The sequence below is a fragment of the Xiphophorus maculatus genome, chromosome 1 (genome assembly GCF_002775205.1).
Source record: "Xiphophorus maculatus strain JP 163 A chromosome 1, X_maculatus-5.0-male, whole genome shotgun sequence".
Taxonomy (NCBI): Eukaryota; Metazoa; Chordata; class Actinopteri; order Cyprinodontiformes; family Poeciliidae; genus Xiphophorus; species Xiphophorus maculatus.
In genome coordinates this window covers 1,136,838-1,162,091 of record NC_036443.1, presented here as the reverse complement: position 1 = coordinate 1,162,091, position 25,254 = coordinate 1,136,838, and the positions used below count along the sequence as shown (strand labels likewise).

At 41.7% G+C, this 25,254-nt stretch overlaps 1 protein-coding gene across 7 annotated transcripts in view; it reads left to right on the top strand.

Annotated features, from left to right (window-relative positions):
• The window catches only part of dennd2c (DENN domain containing 2C), a 33,644-nt gene extending 9,005 nt beyond the window's left edge, over positions 1 to 24,639 (top strand). Inside the window, exons 3-19 of one of the 7 annotated variants that reach the window (XM_023335330.1) lie at positions 651 to 775; positions 2,928 to 3,007; positions 3,874 to 4,029; positions 6,651 to 6,729; positions 6,943 to 6,987; positions 7,170 to 7,354; positions 7,803 to 7,912; positions 8,949 to 9,018; positions 9,449 to 9,526; positions 16,019 to 16,159; positions 16,391 to 16,539; positions 17,044 to 17,221; positions 17,366 to 17,407; positions 18,737 to 18,845; positions 19,701 to 19,943; positions 23,762 to 23,848; positions 23,927 to 24,639. In XM_023335330.1, the coding sequence (XP_023191098.1) occupies positions 651 to 775; positions 2,928 to 3,007; positions 3,874 to 4,029; positions 6,651 to 6,729; positions 6,943 to 6,987; positions 7,170 to 7,354; positions 7,803 to 7,912; positions 8,949 to 9,018; positions 9,449 to 9,526; positions 16,019 to 16,159; positions 16,391 to 16,539; positions 17,044 to 17,221; positions 17,366 to 17,407; positions 18,737 to 18,845; positions 19,701 to 19,943; positions 23,762 to 23,848; positions 23,927 to 23,958 (1,909 nt within the window). In that variant the 3' untranslated portion in view covers positions 23,959 to 24,639. The other 6 variants (XM_023335317.1, XM_023335325.1, XM_023335307.1 and 3 more) reach the window with 6 other exon arrangements.
• The last annotated feature ends 615 nt before the right edge of the window (positions 24,640 to 25,254 follow it).

Genomic DNA, 25,254 nt, shown 5'->3' with positions numbered 1-25,254 from the left:
TTACTAATATTTATTATCAGGGGAATTACGGCCATTCAACATCTTTTTTTCACTGTAGTAAACCTTACATTTGCACAAAAATAGACTTTTAAAAGCTAAGTGTTCTTTCACCTTTTGTCCTCCCACTTTAACTGTTTAAGTTTATTTGTTTTTTCCAGGTGACTGTTTTATAGCTTTAAATTAAGTCAGTATCTCCTTCTGTTTTTATCCATTACAAAATACCTTCATGGGGAGAAAATATTACACCATCCTGAAACGCAGTTAAGAAATAGTTTCTGTTTCTAGCTGCTGCTGTTCTACATTACAAAAGCATTCAGAGATAATTAATTAGGAAATTTCTTGTTGAGTCTGTAAGTACATGTGGTAAGAATGCTCCGTAACTGAATTTCATGAAAGCTTATCATCGTCTTTCATGCTTTGCATCACAGAGGAACCTTTCTGGGATGTTTTTAAACCAGAAACAGTTTTTGTTTTCAACTAAAAACTACATAAAAGATTGTCAATATTCTGCAGGTTATTCAGTTGAAGTTGTTTTTAAGCTCAGAAGAAGCTTAAAGACAACTCAGAAAACTGCTTCAAAAGATGTGATGTTAGAGGATATAGAACTAAAATCAAGTATTGAACCAATTTTTCTCGTGTCCTTACTGTAGGAAGTCGTTTGAGTATGAAGATGCGGCTCGCCTGACAGCGCAGCAGGGCACTGTGGGAAACGGAGATGTCCACCCCGACCTCTACCATGCCTACTCTGATGACAATATTTATGAGGATATTGTGTGTAAGCCAAATTCCATTCATTGACTGTGTGGTGTAGTAAATGAATTTATTTCCAGATTATGATCACTCAGTTCTGTTACGTAACAGCAAAGGCAGGAAATCATTGGCTGGTTCGTGGCTGCCGTTGGTTAAATGGACATTTTTTAGTATGAGCTTTCCTGGAACACGTGGTAATCTCACAGCCTCTGGCTGCTGTCAGTTATGATCTTTCTTTCAAAATATGGCATAATAAGAGTTCAGATTTTAGTCATTTCCCACTAGAGCTATTTACAAATACGCTTACTAGTCGCTTTTTTCTTAGTCTTTTTGTTTGGTATGGATTTTTTTCATCTAAGATACACTGCTCAAAAAAATAAAGGAAACACTCAAATAACACATCCTAGATCTGAATGAAAAAAATATTCTCATTGAATACTTTGTTCTGTACAAAGTTGAATGTGCTGACAACAAAATCACACAAAAATCATCAATGGAAATCAAATTTATTAACCAATGGAGGCCTGGATTTGGAGCCACACACAAAATTAAAGTGAAATAACTCTACACGCTGATCCAACTTTAATGTAATGTCCTTAAAACAAGTCAAAATGAGGCTTAGTATTGTGTGTGGCCTCCACGTGCCTGTATGACCTCCCTACAACGCCTGGGCATGCTCCTGATGAGGTGGCGGATGGTCTCCTGAGGGATCTCCTCCCAGACCTGGACTAAAGCATCCGCCAACTCCTGGACAGTCTGTGGTGCAACGTGACGTTGGTGGATGGAGCGAGACATGATGTCCCAGATGTGCTCAATCGGATTCAGGTCTGGGGAACGGGCTGGCCAGTCCATAGCTTCAATGCCTTCATCCTGCAGGAACTGCTGACACACTTCAGCCACATGAGGTCTAGCATTGTCCTGCATGAGGAGGAACCCAGGGCCAACCGCACCAGCATATGGTCTCACAAGGGGTCTGAGGATCTCATCTCGGCACCTAATGGCAGTCAGGCTACCTCTGGTGAGCACATGGAGGGCTGTGCGGCCCTCCAAAGAAATGCCACCCCACACCATTACTGACCCACTGCCAAACCGGTCATGCTGAAGGATGTTGCAGGCAGCAGACCGCTCTCCACGGCGTCTCCAGACTCTGTCACGTCTGTCACATGTGCTCAGTGTGAACCTGCTTTAATCTGTGAAGAGCACAAGGCGCCAGTGGCGAATTTGCCAATCCTGGTGTTCTCTGGCAAATGCCAAGCGTCCTGCACGGTGTTGGGCTGTGAGCACAACCTCCATCTGTGGACGTCGGGCCCTCATACCATCCTCATGGAGTCGGTTTCTAACCGTTTGTGCAGACACATGCACATTTGTGGCCTGCTGGAGGTCATTTTGCAGGGCTCTGGCAGTGCTCCTCCTGTTCCTTCTTGCACAAAGGCAGAGGTAGCGGTCCTGCTGCTGGGTTGTTGCCCTCCTATGGCCTCCTCCACGTCTCCTGGTGTACTGGCCTGTCTCCTGGTAGCGCCTCCAGCCTCTGGACACTACGCTGACAGACACAGCAAACCTTCTTGCCACAGCTCGCATTGATGTGCCATCCTGGATGAGCTGCACTACCTGAGCCACTTGTGTGGGTTGTGGAGTCCATCTCATGCTACCACGAGTGTGAAAGCACCACCAACATTCAAAACTGACTAAAACATCAGCCAGACAGCATAGGTACTGAGAAGTGGTCTGTGGTCCCAACTGCAGAACCACTCCTTTAGTGAGTGTGTCTTGCTAATTGCCAATAATTTCCACCTGTTGTCTATTCCATTTGCACAACAGCAGGTGAAATTGATTGTCAATCAGTGTTGCTTCCTAAGTGGACAGTTTGATTTCACAGAAGTTTGATTTACTTGGAGTTATATTGTGTTGTTTAAGTGTTCCCTTTATTGTTTTGAGCAGTGTATGTTATTCAGAAGAAGAAATGTTTAACATTTTTAGAAATATTTCTGATTTCTGGGATGTGGCTAAGACCTTTTCCTGCATTTCAGTGGGCAGTCTTCCACCAGCATCTCTTGAAGTGCTTAGAAACTAAAATCTGCATTGTGTTTTTGAAGGTTTTTAGACATGTCAGATCATCTGGTATGATTTAAATCTTCCAGTTTTTCTCTCCAACATGTTGTGTGACTGTCTACCTGCAGGTGATGGGATCAGGGATTACCCCTATGAAGATGTCAAGCTGTCCGCTATGTGTCTTCCTATAAGGCCCCCAGGTCCAAAGGTAAGGAAGGAAATTCAAATATCTTTTTGACTTATTAGGAATGTCTCAATTAGGATTTTATTTCTCTGTTTTCATAATCGACCTCAATCATTTAGCTGTAGGTACAACGCTTGTGTTCTAGTCATGATTCTTGCAGCAGTTTCCGTTTTTCTTGACAGTGTCAGATATTTCGTCTGAACAGGGATTTCTGGATAACAACCTTTTATTTCTAAATATATGTCTCACCTGACACACTTTTCTGGTCTCAAATAAACTCCTATATCACTTTGCTGCTAACATTATCATTCAGTACAGTTTGCTAGGCTAATGACAGCATTTTTATTATCTGTTTTGATAGGACTTGTTGATAACTCAGCATGTAACATGTCTCACTGCCATTCCAGTAAATAAGACAAACCTTACAGGAAGAGCAGTACTGCTTCATAATTTTGCTAATTTTATGTCCTCAGTTTCTGTTCTGTTGTAAATTCTCGCCTGGAGAGGGTCAAGGTAGAGGTAGCAACGTGTCTGTCTGTGTTAAGACACAGACAGACACATTGTGCTGCAGCCAATACCGTCTCTCTTTCCAGCTCATATTTCTTAGCTCAGCAGAATAAAGTTCAAGGTTTATAAAATAGCAGCTGTTATACAAGAAGACACTCCATGGCTCACTGGGACTGACAAAGTCACTCAGAGTAGATTTACAACAGCTGTTTAATCAATCTGAAAGATTCTCTTATCAAAATCACAGGATGATACTTTGATTGGATCAGGACATCCCTATTTATTTCTGTATCCCTAAAGTAAAATAGTAACTATCTCACTTGATAGAAGAAAAGATTGTCACAATATACAAATCATGTCTTAAATTTTTTTGTTTGCTTCAGTTTTCTCCTAAAGGTCAGACGTTGCATGAATACGCTGGGAAAGTGGACAAGAACGTATTTCAGGTGTTGGCGTCCAAATCCTCAACTTTTACAGAATCTGCTAAATCAGCATCGCCTCGATACAGCAGCGCTCAGAAAGCCCACGGGTCTCCTCAGGTAGCTGCCTGTGTTTTCTAAACCGTTTTATGCATCTAAATGCTTCAGCTCAGTGGGAAATATTGCCGTGTAAAACGATGAGTCATGGTAAAAGTTGCAAAGCAACGACAGGCGCGGTAACTTGCCGAGCAGGAAGGAGAGGATGCTGAAAGAAACAGATAGGGGTGAAGCAAAATGCAAGTTCTTCTGTCACATTTAGGCTCTTTGAACGAGAAAACAAACTTCTAACTGATGGCTTTGGGAAGCCGCTGGACTGGAACAGAATTTAACTGCAAGGTAATTCATCTGGCTGAGGGAGAAGTAGAGGAATGGGGCTTTGAAACCTGTCTGACACTTTTACTGTGTAGTTAGTGTGTTGGATAAATGCCAGACGTTTATGGTTAGCTCTTGCTTTAGCATGTTTTTGCTAGAATCTTTTCCTTCACGAGACAGAAACAGAAAAACTGTTAGATTGTTTCTAAAGTGCTGTTCTTGTAAATTGATCAGTTATTATAGTCTATTATACATTGAAAAAGGCATAAGTACGTGTGTGTTTCTCAGCTATAGATTTGAGAAACTATAGCTGAGATCTATAGCTATAGATCAGCTATAGCTATAGATGTTTCTGTAGCATCACTATGCTACAGAAACATTCTGGTTGTTTCTGTACTCTGTCATTCACGTTTGTGTCTTTTAACAGCAGCAGCAGTCTAAACTTCCTCTATATGTTTTCTTGGGTGGCAGGAAAACAGAGATGTCAGATAAATAACTTCTGTAAATGTTAATGTACATTAGATCTCACACCCCTGGCAAAAAGAACAAGTTTTTTTCTGTAAATGAGACTGTAAATTATTTAAAATGCTTTCCACCTATTCCTGTTTTTCCATACAGAAAAACTGTACATATCTAACATAATTATTGTAAAAGATCAATAATCTTGCCTCACAGCTTAACTCAGGTTCAGCATTTGGTCATTAAGTCAAGATGTGAGTCAGAAACTTCACATCTTCACTTGGCAGTATTTGTTCCTTCTCAGCCATGGAAAACTTCTCTATATCTATCTAAGAACAGCCCAGTTTCAGGAGATTTCTGGACTGCGGGTCATTTATTCTGGTGAAGTTATTCTTTTGTTGATTTGAATTTGCACTTGGAGTCACTGTAACGCTCTAATTATACAACCCCTCTTTATTCCTGCTTACTGGCAGAAACATTTAGATAGTAAAGGGTGTGTAGCGTATTTTTCGGACTATACCCCACTACTTTTTTCCCACACTTTGAACCATGCGGCTTATAGCCGGGTGCGGCTTTTCTGTGGATTTTTCTTCAACCACCAGGGGGCTCTTTAGCAGGAAGTGAATCATTGGAAGTCAAAATTGGAAATCAAAGAAGAAAGTGCTGATTTCATATGATGCAGCTTTTAAGTTGAAGGCTATCGATCTGGCAGCACAGATCGATGGTCGCTGCACGTAGACTCAGCGTGAATGAATCCATGGTTCGCCGTTGGAGACGCAGGGCTGCGTTCTTAACAGCAGATTTATTAAGAACGCAGCCCTCTGCTGGGTCCTTATGGAAAACCGAGAGTGGCGGAGATACCAGCGGCTTATAGCCCGGTTCGGCTTATATATGTACGTTTTCAGTTTTTAAAAAAAAACTTTGTGGGTGCGGCTTATTGTGAGGTGCACTCTATAGTCGGGAAAATACGGTATTCTGCATTGAATGTAGATTCTTGAACCAAGATTAAATTAAAAATCCCAACTCTAGATAAAATGAAATGGTAACCTCAGTACATGATGCTGCCACTACCATGTTTCTCTGTGGGTTTCTTCTGATGATGGTTAAAGTTGTTTTGGCACAAACATCCAACTTGGCTCATGGATCTGCAGCACATTTCCTTCGAGGTTTTAGTTTTTAATCAAGCCTTGGGATACGTTTATAATCCTACTTCTCATTCAATTCATAATCACAAAAATGGATTTTTAATCAGAGGAATAACTCCACACTTGGAACTTTGAGAAAGTTTAAAAAAAAATCCTGCACCTCTTCAGCTTTATTTCCAGCCTCCCTGGCAGCTTTCTGTGCATTTTTAAATTGTTTTTAGACATTCATCCAGTTTTCTGATGTCACTGTTATCACAAATGCTCTCAAATCTTTTTGATCTTTTTTATACTTCATCAAACCCTAACTTCAGCTAACTGTGCAAATTAGCTGAGGCTTATTTAAACTCAATAAGATTCACTGCACTTCATTGACATGAAGAAGAATAAATTGAGAATTTGAAATGAAAAGGTGATTCAGCCAAGTATTTGGTTGTTCACACTTATTCAGTCAGTTCGTTGCAGCTGGTATTTTCTTTAAGGGATGTACATATTTAAGCCTGGACGTTTGGATAAAAAACCAAGGTAGTATGTACACTATCCTTCCACCAAATCACAAGTTTATAATTAGTATTTGTAAATTACATTTGAAACAAAATGACTTCTTTAAACCTTCCTGAATAAGAAAACTGAGATGTTTGGTTTGAGACAATGCAACATTTAATTGTGATTAATCTGATTAGATTTTTAATCGATTTACAGCCCTGACTCTCGTGACTCTGTATGGACGAGGCTGTGAAGTACATGCGTGTTTGCATTTCTCCACAGTATATCTCCAAGATTGAGACCATTTTTGATGACAAACGAGGCAGAAAAAGAGTGAAGAACCAAGGGCCCTTTGCACGAGGTAAGAGCTGAAACAGAACCTTTCATCAGGGAGATTAAAACGAGCTTCTTGCTGAAAATACCCAGCTTCTGATAATGCACTAACTTAAGGCCAGCAGCGGAAGGGCCAGGCTAATGATTATCAAACAAAGGCTTACTGTCTACATGTGATTATAACTTGTCGAGGCTTTTCATTCCCATCCTGCTGACTAATGTTTGCTCCTCATGGCAGCAGAGGAGACCAGCGGGACAGAGAGCGATCCAGAAGACAACACTAAAGGTATCAGCAGTAAGATAAAAGGTTTCTATTTGGAGTTCACAACTCTTATGTCTGAAAGAATTACTCGCTAAAGTGTGAACATAATGAAGAACCTGGACAGTTTCCAGTTTTCTTTCCTTAAATGAGCCTTGGTGAAATGCATTCCTTTGCATTAGCACATAATCACTCCATGTGTTCAGCAGGAAGGTCCGTTTACATCCAGTCCACACTGAGGCGACGGCCCGGGTATCGCACCCTGGAGAGGGACCTGATCCAGCTGCAGCAGCAGAAGCAGCAGCTCTTCCAGATCTTTGTGGTTGTGTCGCTACGGAAAAACGCCACAGGAAACATGTACTCCCCTGAAATTACTCAGCAGTTCCCAAAAATGGTTAGAGGGAGCCTTTACTGTAACATTACCCTGCTCTGCTGACAACCTAAATGTGCTTTAATTGCTTTAAGTGAATGAAATCTGTTGTTTGCATCCTTAAGATGATTTTGTTTTATGATTGGAAGGGGAATTTCCCACACTGGCATGAGTCAGTAAATGTTACAAGCTTTGTCTACTCATTTACTTGACTCTAATATCAGCATCTTTTCATGCCAGTCGATATAATCAGTTTTAACTTCCAAATGAGAAACTCAGCTATGTAAATAAGATTTTTTGATTTATTTATTCAGTCAGTCATCAAATAAAAACCTCCAAACATTACAACAATGTGAACAGCTGGACTGAAATGTGCAGGCAGAAGCACCAGGCTGATGTTTGTCTGTCCTGCACATCAAATCATTACAATATATGAAAAAAACTAAACATTATTTACATCGTTTCATTTCAGTTTGAAAAGTCGTCCCGTCTCTCCAGAGAAGCTGAGGATCAACTCAACGTGATTCCCAAGTTCTGCTTCCCGGACCCCCAGGACTGGAAGCCATCTGCACACACACCCAGGTCAGCCCGCAGTGACACACAAATCCGTAAACAACAGGGGCGCAATGGTAAAAGAAACACTTTACTGATTTCTTTTAGCATCTCAAAGCTAATGCCTTCATTTGTTATTATATAATGTGGTTTAAATACCTTATTTTGTTTCTGTTCCATATTATGTGTATTATTCCATCCCCTCTTTTCCGTTTATGTCTTCGGCTGTCAGCTCTAATCCCTAAATTCATCTCAGCTTTCATGGCTTAAAACCAGGGTGTCCAGACTTTTTGTTGCAGGACTTTTAACTTCACAGATGTAAAGTTAAAATTAGCCGTGGGCCACAAAAACATTTTTCATCTCTTCTTATAAAAAATACAAAAATAATAAAAACAAACTAAATGCACAATATTTTGATGAAACGTCCTAGCAGAAATAATTTGTATGTCATTTTAGAGGTCGATCTGTCGATTAACTGATTAATTGCATTAAGAAAATTGGCACATGTGGCAAATTCTTTTTATTTAACCACTTAAGCCTTTTTATGGAATATTAGAAATACATTAGAAGATTCTTATAATTAATTTTCCTTTTTAAATAAGAAAATAAGCAATTTGTGCCTAAAATGTAATAAAATGTGAATATTTTAATTACAGACAGTGTGTGTTGTTTCAGTAATATTGCCTATTTTTTAGACTGTATACTCCAGTTAATCAATTAGTATATTAGTTAGCAATTATTTAATTAATCAATTCATTAGGATTAAAACTTTCAGCCCTGCGATGTGCTACAAAAGGGCCCTGTAGTTGATAAAAGATGAACAGTTGGTGTTGTTGCTCCACTTTTAAGACTATTTGAATTTATTTTTAATTTGTTTTCAGCACATCACCATCACCGGTCTGGTGAAGCAAAGCTGGGTCCAGAGCCGCACATTGGACACCCTCACTTAAAACATTCAAAAGACAAAATAGTTATTATTAATATTAATATTTGGTGCTCTCATTTGGCTGTAGCTACATTCATTGTTGGATTTACTTGTTCCTGATTTTTCCGGTTTCATTTCCAGTGAGACCTTCTCCTTTGTCCTCACCGGAGAAGATGGGAGTCGCTGGTTTTGTTACTGCCGTAAGATCCTGGTGAGTGAGGACGTGTGCTGACATCTGGATGGGAGTTATTGGCTCATGTGACTGTGCATGCGATGACCTGGCAGCTTGCCGCGTCATTACTCACTATCTCTGAGGAATCACACTCTAGCTAGCTCTGAACTTGTGACACACAGCAGAAGGAATGTCGCAGCTTCCTCCTCTGCTTGGTGTTGTTGTCTCATTTAGTGCAGCGTCTCAAACCCATCTGTTTCCCATTTATCAAATTAATCAGAGTTTTGTCTCAGTTGGAGCGATGTCATCAATATGCAGAGTTTAAATCTGCTGCTGGCCGTAAAGCTGTAGTTTGGTTTGTAAAGTTTGGCATAAAGGGAAGCAGAAACTGGCAGGTTTGTATCTTGTTGTGTGTGAAACATGTCTGCTGTGCCCTGCTGTCTGACTTGTGCAACTTTCTGTTTTCAAGCCCAATGGAAAGGGGAAGAGGCTTCCTGAGGTGCACTGCATTGTCAGCAAGTTGGGCTGTTTCAACCTGTTTGCTAAGGTAAAATCACTCACTGAGTGTGTTGCCTTGATCAGTATTCATGCAGCTTAAATCCTGTTTTCTGCATTTTGTCACAACACAACCAAATACTTCAGTGTATTTTGTCAGCAGAAGAACCTTAAACATCTAGTTTAGATGTTTAAGGTTAAATTAGACGTGTGGATTGTTGTGTGTCAGAATGGCCTAGTCAAAGTCTAGGTCTTAAGAATATGCAGCAACAATTGAAAACTGATATTAACTAGGACTGCAACAATTAATGGGATTAATCAATTATTCAAAAAAATGGTCACCTAATTTAGTAATCAATTAATTGATCATTTGAGTAAACAGACTCAAAAGGTCTCAGAGCAGCAATTAAACCACAACTGTATAAAAATATACATTTTGAATACAAGAACAAACCTTTGTCTGTAAAATGTTCTATCCTGAACTCTTCAGGTGACTTGGTTCAAATTCTGCTAAATAATCTCCTCCAAAGCAACGTCTGCTATTATTAATAACCAGTTAATCCGCAGAATAATCAATATATCTCACGTTCAGTCCAGCACTAAGGCTTCTCACATGTTAGAAATATTTTAATTGCTTCATTTGTTACAAATGATTCCTTATCATTTGTAAGGATTGCTGTTAATGCATTAAAACTGAATTATTTGTTTCTTTGCATCTTTTAGTGTATTTTTAATATTGAATAGAATAGAATAGAATAGAAGTACTTTATTCATCCCAGCAGGGAAATTACTTCGCAGTTACAGCATAGAGACAAGACACAATAACAACTACCACTGAGTAGTAGTTGTAGATAAAATAAAAATAAAAATAAAATCTAAAATGCTGTTGATATAAGAAACAACTTAAGAGCAGTCCTTGCAAAGATTCAAAAAATGCAGATATGTATATGTAAATATATGTACACTAAGTGTGCCACAGTGCAGTTGTGCAAAATTGGACTGATTAGTGCAGAACAATGATTTAGCTTTTATTGTACAGTGAGATGGCATGTGGCAGGAAGGATTTCCTGTATCTGTCCCTACGACAGCAGAGCTGGAGCAGCCTATGTGAGAAGGTGCTCCGCTGTCTGTCCACTATGTGGTGGAGAGGGTGCTGTTTATTGTCCATAATAGACAGAACCTTCTTCAGTGTCCTCCTCTCTACCACAGTTTCCAGGGACTCCAGCCTTAGTCCCAGTACAGAGCCAGCTTTCCTGATGATTTTGTCCAGTCTATTAGAGTCGCTGGCTCTGATGCTGCTTCCCCAACACACAGCAGCAAAGAAGATGGCACCGGAAACAACACTGTGATAAAAGGTCTCCAACATCTTGCTGCACACATTGAAGGATCTCAGCTTCCTTAAAAAATAGAGTCTGCTCATCCCCTTCCTGCACACAGCGTCAGTGTTAGATGCCCAGTCCAGTCTGTTACCGATTACAACTCCCAGGTATTTGTAATCCTCCACCTCCTCCACCACTTCTCCTTTGATCTTCAGTGGCCGTGAAGATGTCTTCTTCCTTCTGAAGTCAATCACCATCTCTCTGGTCTTACTAATGTTGAGCCTCAGGTGATTCTGCTCAGACCACTCCACAAAGCTGTCCACCAGTGTCCTGTACTCCCCCTCCCCTCCATCCCCTATACACCTGACAACCGCTGAGTCATCAGAAAACTTCTGTAGGTGACATGACTCAGAATTGTACTGGAAATCAGTGGTGTACAGGGTGAAGAGAAAGGGAGAAAGCACAGTTCCCTGTGGAGCTCCTACATCACTGACCACCACATCAGACAGGACACTGCCCAGACGGACAAACTGTGGCCTGCCTGTCAAGTAGTCAGTAACCCAGGAGATCACTGAGTCGTTGACACCCATCCTCCGCAGCTTCTCACCCAGTAGCAGAGGCTGGATGGTGTTGAAGGCACTGGAGAAATCAAAGAATGTGATTCTCACAGTGTCTCCTCCACCATCCAGGTGCGAAAGTGCTCGTTGCAGCAGGAAGATGATGGCATTGTCCACTCCTAAGTGGGGCTGGTAGGCAAATTGCAGGGGGTCTAGAAACGTCCTCACCCGAGGCCTCAGCTGAGCCAGGACCAGTCTCTCCATGACCTTCATCACATGAGATGTGAGAGCAACTGGTCTGTAGTCCTCTGGGTCGGATGGCCTTGGCTTCTTGGGAACAGGAACCACATGTGATGTCTTCCACCGCAGCAGGACTCTCTCCAGCCTCAAGCTCAGGTTGTACATGTGTGGCAGTACAGGGGACAGCTGGATGGAGCAGGTCTTCAGGATCCGTGTTGTAATGCCATCAGGTCCTGCAGCCTTCCCCTGGTGTAATCGCTCCAACTGTCTCTTAACCTGGCCTGTAGTCACCGTTAGCTGGGGGTAGGTGTGCAGTGGAGGAGGGGGGGGGGGGGGGGGGGGGGGGATGGGCTGGCTGAAGGAGAGGTGGCGTGCAGGAGAATGCCGGTAGGTGGTTTGAACCAGAGGTGTGACCAAGTCACTGTGTTGCAAGTCTCAAGTAAGTCTCAAGTCTTTTTCCTCAAGTCCGAGTCAAGTCTCAAGTAAAGACAGGCAAAAGTCGAGTCAAGTCTCAAGTCAGGAACCTTTAATTTCAAGTCATTTCGAGTCGTTTTTATTTTATTTATTTTTTTATAATTTGCAATTATACATAAAATTCAAATAATAGACCATTTGTTCGTTTTAAAATATGTATTTATCTCAAATGATAGAACATGTGTAGCTGAACACAGAGTATAAAAAACATTTTTAAATTGGACCACTTTATTGCCCAGTTCTGTTAAACTTGATATTCAATAAAAAAAGACGAAAATGCTGACATTTCCACAGCACAATACAAAGAACCATAACAGCAGTTTTTTCCTCTTTTCTCTGACCTGTCAAAACAATATATTGTCAATATAATTTCCCAACGTAGATGTCTTCAAATACACCAACCATCCTTAGATGATACTAGACCCGGCTCATCATCATGATGGGACAGAGAGTCTCTGTTCTCTGTGTTCAGGTCCAGAATCTGCTTTCTGTTCCGGAGCCCCGCTCACTATCCACCGGCTTCCTGGGCTAACACGGTGCACATTATTTGTGGAGGCATTTGAAGGACCGGATTTATGGTAAATCATCACCAATTTAACCCGGAGTACACATGCTAACACGAAGTTAGCTAAAGTCAGCTATCTTACAGCAAAAGAAAAGCGCCACCTACCGATCTTTGTGAAGCTTCAAATGCCGGACAAAGTTGGACATCGTGGCATCTCCATCCGATATTCTCTTCTTGCATGTTTTACAAGTTGCAGTTCGTTTTTTAGTCGAAAGTTCATAACCTACGTAGCCAAAAGAAATTACTCGCGGAAGCATATTGAGCGGTTATTTCGTATTTCGTTCCCTGAGCTCTGTAGCTTTGCCGCGTTTTTTTAAACGTCCAAATCCTGTTAATTTGATTGGTTGTGCTGCAGCTACGTACACATACATACATAAGGAGAGAGGAAAACCATAGTGACGGTCTGCGCATATTGATACGGAATGAGTGACATTAATTAATGACGCCACTTTATAAATAATGTGTTTTAAATTTTAAGACTTTGAGTAAAAAATATCAAGTCTTTTCAAGTAAACAGCTTCAAGTCGAGTCAAGTCCCAAGTCAATGGCATGAAAGTCAAAGTCAAGTCCGAGTCTTTGAGCATTTTTTCAAGTGCTAAGGAAAATGATTATTTAATGCTAAAATTACACTTAATCTTACGACATGTGTAAAGGGATAGCCAACACTTTATTTGGAACAGTTTTCTGTGGAGCATGGGGGAAGCAGGGCCTTTTCTTCCCTATTGACACAACAGAGCAATAAATTTGCATTCCAATGGGAGTGGGGGCTACGCAGGTGTCTGTGAAATCTCATCTTAGGACGTTTGGCGCCAGGGATCTTCCGTATCAGGCAGAGATGACCACGGGGTAGTCCGCCCTCTGCTTAGATAAAAAAAACAGACACCTTTGCTATAAATCAGGAAGTCCCAACTTTCTTTGGGGGCCTGAGGGAGTTCTAATTGGTCGAAGAGCAGAACGCCTTCTTTGCATATATTAAATGGGGAAACACCCTTTTGGTTTATAGTTTCAGGTCATCACCGGAGAGGGGAGAGTTTTTTTCCATCTTTTTACTCCACGTGGGCGCCTTTGTCTGTCTTATGTGTTTCGTGTGTCTTCCCTTGTGTGTCTTATTTTGTGATAAAATGCATATCTTTGTTCCTCTGCAGCTTTGTTGTTCATTGTTTTGTATGAGATTAAACTCTGTGATCTGTGACGTCAACACGCTTTGTTGTTGTTTCGTTTTAGCAGCACGCGGTCGCTGCACGTCGCCCATGGAGAGCGTCACTCGTCAATCCCGGGCAAGATTAAAGAGGAAAAGAGCCAAACGTTTTGTCCAAAGCTAGCATTAAATGATCCTCTTTTTTTAACACAAGTCAAGTCTCAAGTCGTGATTTTAACGACTCGAGTCTGACTCGAGTCCAAGTCATGTGACTCGAGTCCCCACCTCTGGTTTGAACAACTTGGGGCAGTGTGGATGTGTGGGGGGATGGTGGTGGTAGGGGATTAGCAGGAGGTGAGCTAAACCTGTTGAAAAACTGGTTAAACTGGTTTGCTCTATCCAGGCTCCCAGATGTCTGTGTGTCCTTCCCCTTCATCCCAGTGATGTGCTTCATTCCTTTCCACACATCTTTCACACTGTTCTGCTCGAGTTTGGACTCAAGCTTCCTCCTGTAGTTGTCCTTGCATGTCCTCAGTGTCTCTCTGAGTTCACGCTGAACTCTCCTCTGCTCCTCCTTATCTCCAGACCTGAAAGCCATCTTCTTTTTGTTTAGAAGTGCCTTCAGGTCACTGGTAATCCAGGGTTTGTTGTTGGAGAAGCAACGCACGGTCCGGGCTGGCATGACAGTCTCCTCACAGAATCTGATGTGTTCCGTGATGCAGTCAGACATGTTGTTGATGTCCTCCCCATGAGGCCCACAGAGCACATCCCAGTCTGTCGACCCAAAGCAGTCCTGCAGTGCCTCAGCTGCCTCCTGTGTCCACTTCCTCACCGTCCTGATGCGCACAGGCTGCCTACTCACTAGAGGAACATACTTGGGAGTCATCCTTACCAAGATGTGGTCCGACCTGCCAAGGGGGGGCAGGGCTGTGGCGCTGTATGCATCTTTGGCATTAGCATACAGGAGATCCAGCATTTTGTTTTCCCTGGTGGGACAGTCAACATACTGCTGGAAGTTGTGTAGAGTTTTGTCCAATGAGGCATGGTTAAAGTCACCTGTGATGACCATGAAGGCGTCTGGGTGTTGAGTCTGCAGTTTGGCTGCGGTAGAGCTGATGACGTCACAGGCCACCGCTGCATCAGCTGATGGGGGAATGTAAACAGCGATCAAAATGGCGGACGTAAACTCCCTCGGTAAATAATACGGCCGCATTCTCACAGCCAGAAGTTCAATGACCGGGCTACAAATCTGTTCCTTCACGTTAACATGACCGGGATTACACCACCTCTCATTCACATAAAGTGCAATCCCGCCGCCCTTCTTCTTCCGACTCTTGGAAAAGTCCCTATTCCCCCGCACCAAGGAAAATCCAGGGACCTCCACGCTGTAGTCCGGAATAAGCGAGTGCAGCCAGGTTTCCGTGAAGCAGCAGATAACCAGCGCCGTGAGTTCATCTGTCTTATTCCCCAAAGACCTCACGTTCCCCACAATAATCGCCGGTACCGCTGGTTTGTGCCGTGTCCTCTTCTCCCTCCGTTTAACTCCAGATCTGCAGCCCCGTCGTCTCCTCCGTAACTCCTCTGGGACCACAGGCCTGTCTCCGGGCAGCAGCAGAGGCTTACACAGCGCAATCAGCTGTTCACGCGAGTAAACAATGCCGCTACTCCGTTCGGCGAGGTTCTCCGTAACAAAGAGTAGAAAAAGTAGCAGAAGAACACGGAGAACAGCGACAGAACCACATCCAGCCATTGTGGAAAGTTTAACTGATAATCTATGGGTTCTTTAAGCACGGATCCTTAATCGGTTACAGCAAATATACACAGATTAACACACACAACGGGAGCTGCGTCTGCAAGCAGCCAGCTGTGCCGGCGCCAAAAGAAAAATATATTGTATAAAAAATACTTGAATAAGAAATCGTTTTTATCAGATTAATGTTGACGTTCACTTCCACACAGTCCAAATGAGCCAGGCAAAGTACTTAGAAAAAGTATTAGACCATTCGGTCAAAAGGTTTTAGTCTGCATACACGGATGTTTGTGACTGAAAAGTCTCCAGCAGGGGGAAATACTTTTACAAGGTGCTGTAAATCTGCTCACATCTCTGCTTCAGAAGCCTCGGCAGAAGAAGTGAAGAGGATATGTGTTCAGAGTTAGTGGCTATGAAAGTTTGACCTCTGACCTGTCCTGTAGTTGGGTTTGAAGGACAGCGAGTTGTTTGATGAGGCGTTGTGTCTGTGTTTCTGTCCAGATCCTGGAGGAGGTGGAGCGGCGCAGAGAGATTTCTCCGCCACTGGTTTATACATTCATGCGCAGCGTGATGGAGGCCCCGTTCCCGGCCCCCGGACGCACCGTCAATGTAAAGAGTTTCCTCCCCGGCTCTGGAAATGAGGTAACCCCGGCACAGAAACAGGAAGTCCTGATCAGCAGCCATGTGGCTCGTAGCTACGCCACCTCCTCAGACCTTTTGGAGGCTTTAATTGCTCTGGGTTACATGTTAACATTCAGCTGTAACCTGCTTCGTCACTGCCGGGAACAAAATGACTAAAGGCAGTGCTGTAACCTGTTCAGCACTCTGACGTGTCTGCTGCAGCTCGGAGCTCAGTGGTTTGTTCTGCTGCAGGTTCTGACTCTGTGCCGACCGGTGGACTCCAGGCTGGAGCATGTGGACTTCGACAGCCTGCTGCAGTGTCTCAGTGTGGGGAAACTCCTGCAGGTGTTTGCTTCCCTCCTGCTGGAGAGGAGAGTCATCTTTATTGCTGATAAACTCAGGTAAGTAACATCGTCATGCTGACAGTTAGCAACCTGCAGAGCTTTGGGAATTTATTTCATTTCCCTCTGAACACATAAACTCCAGTTCTGAGTCAGCTCATTAGCAGCATTGGTATTTTATCATGGGGTGATAATAAATCTTGATGTAAAAATGGTTTTAGTTTTGTTTTTTTCCCAAAGCTGCTGGTTCAGATCAGAGATCAGCTTGTTGTGATATTAGGACATCTGTTTGCTGGGATTTAGGACATTTAATGGATTTTTGATTAAATTCATCAATATTCTTTAAGCTTTGAGTCTTCTGGAGTAAATTGAACCAAAACATCCCAACAGCCACAGCTTCTGGATTAGCTTCTGGTATCCCTGCTGACATATCACTACTACATCATTTGGGTCCCAAAACATGTTGAACTTATAGGAATTTTTTTCCACAGTTTCATTCTCCTGAGTCAGCTGTCCAGGTGTGTCTCATGTTATAACTGTTTTGCTCTCTCTCACCTCTCTCAGTGTGCTGTCCAGGTGTGGCCACGCCGTGCTGGCGCTGCTCTACCCCTTCACCTGGCAGCACACGTTTGTCCCGGTGTTACCAGCCAGCATGCTGGACATCAGCTGCTCTCCCACGCCGTTCCTCATTGGTGTGCTGGCTCCGTGTTTGCCAGAGGTGCTGGAGCTGCCCATCGAGGAGGTAAAGCAGCTGGAGGTCTCCTCGTCTCCTCTCTGCTTCCTCTTTATGCTTCAACATGAGAAAGTCACACTGTTGCTCTGACTCATCTAAACTCCATTTATTCAGCTGTAAAGTAAATGTTGTTCCTTTTTCCTGTCTTCCCAGGTTCTCATTGTGGATCTGTGTGCTGACAGGTTTGTCATACAGGTGTGTACACTCAGAGACAATAGTGCAGGAGGGCGTGGCTCCTGTGGGCGAGGCGGCTTTGCCTCCACTTGTCGCCTGCAGGGTGGAGTGCTTTAGGGACAAAGGAAGTGATAAAAGCATACAGTACATGAGCCCAGAGCAGAGCCACACTAATATGTTAATAACCAATCTCCCACATATCATTCACCCTTTAGTTTATTTTGAATCCTGTTATCATTAAAAATCTTAGAGGAATAGACCGTAACTCTGGATAAATGCTATGATGTGCTTTTGATGTTTTTCTGGAAAACGCACTTCAAAATCTAAAACTGGAACTTAAAACACTTTTCATCATAACAAGCACTGGCTTGTTCAGCGCTCTCCGCTAGAGAACTACGGACACTGTGAAAGCTCAAACAACGTGTTTCAGCAAAATTATCCCACTTTTTTCCAACTGCGCCCTAATCAGACGCACATAGTGCGTGTTTTCCCCCAATCTCTGGGGGAACGGTACCTGATGGAGAAACGAGAATCGACGTGCCTTCAAGTAGAACTTCTTTTTTTTTTTAAATACATGCTCACTAGTGCACCAACTAGTGTCATGGCGAGAACATTACATCTTTTCGATGTGTACCGTTACTGTGTAAAACAAAGATTGTAATTAGAACGTCTTCATGTAAATGTGTTAACAGAAACGAAACACATTTTCGTTTTATCATTGTCATGTAAACAGGGCCTACATCTCTGTCCTCCTCAGTGTTCTACTGCTTTGGTAATTAATCCTGTCTGAAAACTGTCATGTGAGAGTCAGACACAGAGGGGGAGACAAAATTCTATCTCTGCTTTGAGTCTAAGGCTGAGTCTAAGTGACCCAATTCCGATTTTTTTTTGACGCAATGTGACCTGTATCCGATCTTTTCATGACAGTCTGAACAGCACAGGTCAGATTTTTTTCGAATGCGACCCAGGCCACAAACCAGTGTCAGTTAGAATTTGTTTTGATTTGAATTTGGCACGTTTTTCACTAATTACGTGAGTACGTTGGCATTTCGAGTACAAAATACCAACAGAAGTGATAGCCCCCATGCCGAGATCCAGTCACATGTGGGGATGCATGCAGCGGTACGAGCCGCATTAACCAAGAAAAGGAAGCGGCAGTTATTTTGAGGTGTAGAGTAATAGGTGCCTTCCATGCATTGCAGGGAGGCAATGCTCTTCTATGCTTTGGTGTGGCAGACCCCAATATAAGCATGTTTTTGCTAGTGCCACTGTAAATGTGTTGAAGCTCAAAGTGACAACATGCAGGCTGATGCAGACTGGATGTGAGTGTCTGCCTGCTCTGTGCTGCAGCTCGGAGATGAAGACTGCATTCTGCCCAGCAAACTTCAGGCGGCGCTGCAACAGGTCCTGGAGGACAGAGAGGACATCCTGAGACAGGACAGCAGAGACGCATGTGGAGGTTTGTTTAACCTGCACTGTTTTACCTCCTCATGGTGTCTGAGGTTTTAGGTGGCAGAAAGCAGAACTAAGCAGTCAAAGAAAAGTGAAATGTGGTTTTTGACAGAACTATTCTAATTCTGAGTTACACATTGTTGGTAGTTTAGCTCTGCGTAATGCGTTAGAACGTTTTCCTAAAGTAGCTTCATGTCCTACATGCTGTGTGTGGTAAAAAGTTAATTCTTCACATAATCCTGGAAACAGGGCTCAAAACGCCTGGTTGAACCTAGCCCTGCCTTCAAGACGCAGCTCCTCCTCAGAGTTGCAGTTTCCAAGCTACCAATCTTCAGCCCCACAGAGCAGCTCCTCCTACTCAGCTCCTTCAGACTAGCCTGCAGCACTTAGCAAACAGCTGGTGGAACTGCTGACGTCATTGTAGGAGCTACTTCTCCATAAAGTGATGGTAAAAACTTTGTTAAAGGATTAATAGAGGAGCCATTTTGGGATGACTTCCTGAAACCAGAGCTTCAGAAAGAGCAGGAGCTTCTTAAAGAGACAGATGCCCAATTTCAAGGCTACAAAGTCACATTTCCTTTAAGTCATATTTGATATATACAGCATTTTTATAAAAACTGGAGGTAAGACAGTTAGTTTATTGTGTTATAAAATAATACATTGTGCCTGGACAAAACATGATACTGCCCCTTTAAGACACATTGACCTTTGTTGTTTTAATGTGTGAAAACCTCAAGAGTTTTTAAATACATTTGCAGGGCAGTGTGATAAAGAGGATGTATTAGATGTTTTAATGAATTATTAGATGTTTTAATGAAGTGTTTCTTGGTGGAGTGGTTAAACCTGCTGTCTGCTCCGTCAGAGCGGCCGGCCGACCTGAGCGCCCTGTTGTCCGAGGCTTTCGTCCGGTTCTTCGTGGAGCTGGTGGGCCACTATCCTCTGCACATGGTGGAGGCTGCTGGCGGAGCCAAGGAGCTGCAGAGGGAAAGTTTTCGCAAGTCTCATCCCTCACGAGGAGTCCGGCAGTTCCTGCAGCTCTTCATGGAGACACAGATGTTTGCCGGCTTCATCCAGGACAAAGAGCTGCGCAAGGGAGGAGGGAGAGGTGAAGATGTTCACAACCACAGCAAAACTCATCTTTAAACGCTCAGTTTATGTCTTCTAAAACAAGCCAGATTTTGCTCATATTTAAATGAAGCTCTCTAATGTTAGTTGGTCATCAGACAGCATCTAGTATAAATAACAGGAACTTTATTATTAGTTTTTATGTTTCCTTCTGAAGAATCATTCAGATCCCACTTTATTTTCTTGTTTCCCCCAAAATAGACAACATAATTAGCTGTGAGGAAAAAACATGAGGGAATGACATTTCATATGAGATATAATATACTGCCAATAATTCATATGTGTCTAGTAATTTAAAGTTCAAAAAACAACTTTAGAAAGGAGAGCTATATATTTAATATTTTCTAGAGGTGTGCCGATCGATCGCCCACCGATAATAACGGCCGATTTCCACGAAAAGGTGTACGATAGGTCATCGCCGATCAATAGCATCTAACATCGCAGCCTGCGTGTGCAGCTTATCTCCTCTTTCCTTCACATTGCGCAAGCGCGCAGCAACAAATTCTAAGCAATGTTGTGTGGAACTATAACGCTCTGAGAATGAATGGAGAAGTTTGCGTGTTGCGACGGAAAATTACCTCGGGGGTGAAACACGTCAAAATGCAACAACACAACGAATCTAATATGACATTTAAAAAACCAACACTTGACGGAGTTTGGCTACATCGAGGCTCAATGCAGGAAAAAAAAGGAATTCCAGAGCAGCCAGATAGCAGCGCACAACTACCAACACTCACCCGGAAGACCATGACGGTCAGAAAGCTAAGCTAATAATCCGATAAATAATTGAAGTCAACGAGTTAGCCGTGTAAGACAGGGGTGTCCAAAGTGGGTCCTGGAGAGCCGGCATCCTGCATGTTTTAGTTCTCTCCCTGGTTTAACGCACCTGGATCAAATGATGGCTCGTTAGATGACCAACGAAGAACATTATCATGCTAAAGGTTGTTACTACCACCAGGGAGAGAATAAAACGTGCAGAATGCCGGCCCCCGAGGACCCACTTTGGGTGCCCCAGGTGTAAAATGTTGGTTCTGCTCTCGCTGTTGGACCGCTGCGCTACGCTGCTGGTAGTAATATTTCACACACGGAACCGCTCAACCTCCACCAGACTGAACTGTCACACCGAACGTCTGCTTAAAGCTGCAGCATGTAACATAAACAAACTAGATTTTAAATATGTATTAAAACTTTTGCTATGTCCTAACATAAGACAGATAATCTCTGAAAAAAAATCAATCTCCTCTGCCTCCTCCATGTGTTCTGCAGAATTACTAAACTCGGTCAGAAACAACCAATCAGAACCAGGATTACTTAGCTAGCTGTTCTCACAGGAAGTTTTGATTTAGTAACTAAGGATCGTTTATTTTAATGCAGCCTGCATTTGACTTTTTCTTTTTTACTTGACATTATTTGATATAGACAGTGTTGTGAGGTTTATTTGACTCATGTATAATTTAGGGTACAGAGTCTTACTGTCAGTGTTGTATAAAGTACTGAAATCTCAGAGTCAAGTAAAAGTACAAGTACCTCTCCAAAATACGACTTTGGTAAAAGTCGAAGTCACTGACTGAAATGTTACTTGAGTAAAAGTCTTAAAGTATCTGAAACTTCTTGTACTTAAGTATGGAAATTACTGTAAAAATGGATGTACTCAAGTAATGTAATGAAAAGTACAAGTAAAAAGTAAAACAAGGCAAGTTTGAATGACATTTCTTATATTTTGGTAAACTTGTCAAATAAACTTAAAATAATGTACCCAACCAAGTGCAGGCAAAATGAAACCTGCTAATAAATTGTTCCAGTTTTAAAGAGTAGCACATGTTAATGGTTTGTGGTTTTGAACTTGCATGCCTTTCCTATATTTGTTAAATTTAGTCTAAATTGCTATCGCTATGGCTTCTGTCCCCCATTGAACTAGGGTGACCAGACGTCCTCTTTTTCCCGGACATGTCCTACTTTTCAGACCTAAAAAGATGTCCGGGGGGAATTTAAAAATTGTCCGGGATTTTGGTCAATTGCCTCAAAACACATTACATAGCTTACAGTGCATTATAGGGCACGGCGCTGCGTGTCACGTAATCCCTGAGCCGCGTCAGTGCGGGCAGCACTCTTCTCTGCCCCCCACCCACCCGGTGTAAGGTGTTCTGATTTCCCCAACAATGGGAGAAGCGAAACAGGTGTATCCTATTGGAGGTGATGAACAAGCCCAGGCAAGTAGGATACGGACTTTGTTCGGTAGCCTACTTGCTACTTGCTAATCAGTAGGTGGGGTCAAAACACTTTGTTTCTCTCTCTCGCGTTTTTGTAACGAGTAACTAAACCACACATTGAAAATGTATCGGAGTAAAAGTACGCAATTAAGTTCGGAAATATAGTGAAGTAAAAGTGAAAGTCATCAAAAATTTTCATACTCGAGGAAAGTATGAAGTACTCCAAACTATACTTAAGTAAAGTAGTGAAGTATTTGTACTTTGTTACTATACAACACTGCTTACTGTTGAATATTGTTTTACTGATTGCAGGTTTTTCAGTTGCTATTTTGACTGAATAGCTGCTGTATTGTGCCTGCAAGTATTTTGCATGTTTTATGTCTAAATTAGGTGAAGTTATTGCCACATCATTTTTTACATTTTGACAGATCACATAGTAGCATTTATACATAAAGTGAAAAATTAACAGCCAATCCAGGTGATGGGCAATGATCGGTGATTGGCAGTGAGTTTTCCTCTCATGAGTGATCGGTATCGGAATTGGCAGCAAAAAAACCTGATCGGAGCATCCCTAATATTTTCATAAGTTCGACCTAAGGTCATTACTGTTTCTTGTAAAAGTATTCTCACCCTTTATTTTCTTTTCCCCACGTTTTGTCCTGTTACAGACACAAACTTCAGAGCATTTTCCTGAAACTTTATGTGACAGATCATCATAAATAATATGATGATCTGTCATCATATTATTTGATGACAGATCATTTTTACTAAAATAATTTTAGTAAAAATTATTTTGGTTGATCCAATAAAAAAATGTGGTGCATATTTTCTATCTTAGGTCAAGCTTATTTTATGCAATATTATTATGCATTAAAAGATAGAAATAAACAAATAATTCAAGTCCCTTTTAATGACAAATGAAACATTTTATTGCTTAAAATGCAACTACGCAATCATTCCTTTAGTTTTTGATTGATCATTTGGAGCAAAGGATGCATCTGCAGATAAAATATATTTCTTACATCAACATGTGAAATTTAAGACATTTCTGTTCAATGTAACCATTTAATAACATTTTATTTATTACATCATTTGAACCAGGTGAAGCTGAAAGTGTGGAAGTACTGGGCAGAACATATTTACAGAATTTTATTTTTATCTTAAATGCAAAATGTATCTATTTTTAAACAGTTTTGGTTCTGAGTATTTTGTTCTTCCTTCCTTTTTCTGAATCTATTTACTCCAGTTAACAATTAATCGATCGCTAAATTAGTTGAGGATTATTTCAATAATCTTTTCATCATGATTAATTTGATTAACGGTTTCAACCCTAGAAAATAATACAGTGGTTTCATTTAAAACAGTAAAAGTCTGAAAAGTGTGGCTTTCATTTGCATGCTCTTTGTTACTAACACCTGAAAATAAAATCCAGCTTTTTCCTTCTGAGGTTCATGATGTTTTAAAATCTCAGTAAAACTACCTTTAAAACTTTATTGTGCAGCAGTTTGAGAGAATGTGTGAATATATTTGCCCTTAGTTGATGTTTAACTCTGATTGGCTAACATCTCCGTCCTGGCTCTCCTCCCAGGACTCTATGAGTCCAGAGTGACTGAGTATCTGGATTCGCGTCTAGAACCCGAGCCGAGCGGCGTGAACAAGTTTCTCAAAGGACTGGGTTCGTGTTGCTCTCTGAAACATTCACTCTCACAGATGACTTCATCAAAGTTAACCCTTCCTGTTCCTGCTCTGTTAGGAAACAAGATGAAGCTGCTCCAGATGAAATGACAGAAAACGTTCAGTCATCATTCACCAGAGGAGAGACTCCAGGTTCAAAACCAGAGCAAGCGTTTCTGCTGGGTGGCTCAAGGAACCAGATGTGGAAAGTCTTCATGCTGGGTTGGAAACCCGCATGTCCGATGGCACCACACACACCTCGGATCAGAACTCGGAAGTGGAAACACTTCACTGTCTGTCTCCTCCTCAGAGCCGTTCACTGAGAGTCAGGCGTTGCGTCTTGGTGAAAGTAAAATAACGATCCAGCTACTGAGACTCTCAGGTTTAACCTGTGGTTGTGATTATGAGCTCCATTTTAATGGAAACTGTTTACTTTGAACTTCCAGTCAGGAACATGTAACTTGTCAGTCCTGTAAGTACTTTAAAATTGTGAATAACGTGTGGTTCCAACCTGGAGGATTTTATTGTTCTCTTTTACGTACAACCTGTTATTGTTGCTTCTCTTTCTACTAAAAGCTAAAATCTTTCTGCTTCCATTTTCTCTAATCATTTACATTTCAGATCCATCTGAAGGATCTCGACTCTCACAACGTTTACTATGTGAATTCATGTTTGATTTTGTACCTGCTGTCCTTGAATTTCTGCATAACTGGATTTTTCTTTTTCTTTTTTTTTTACATTTTGCACATGCTCAAGACTGTTGTACAGTGTTAATAAAACATTTTTTATAAAGCTGGGCGTGTCCTTAGTTTTTAAATCAGTTTATTTACAGTGACCCTGCAGAACTAAACACGTTTGCATTTAAATCCATTTGTTGTAGTCCAGGGGTGTCCAAACTGCAGCCTGGGGGGTATTTGTGGCCATTGGAATAATTCATTGTGGATCCAAGGGTGTGATAAAAATTCAACCTTCCTGAAAGTGGAGCCAATGGACACTTGTAATTTTTACACATTTACATATTCTGAAATGTAAGGTTTTAGGTGCAACACAAAGTATTTTTACTCTGCTAGCCTTGTTTTTAGTTAAAAATAAATATTCAATGACATTTTGGTCTGTAACAAATTTGGACACCCATTTATTAAAATTAGCTGAGGGTCTTAGAAGAAAGGCGTTTTCATTAGAATAGACAAAAAACATTTTCTAACAGAATAGAAAATATTCAGACCAAAAAGCAAAAAAAACAAAAAAAAAACTGTACACCTTTCCTTTAAGGCCAAAATGTTTGTACTTTTTGCAAAGTGCAAAAATGATTTTCTTCTGTTTTTTAGTTAACCCTCTATGGCATGACTTTTTATTTTTGTGGGGAAGAAATATTTTCCTGCATTCTTTGGGAGCTTGGTGGTCCCT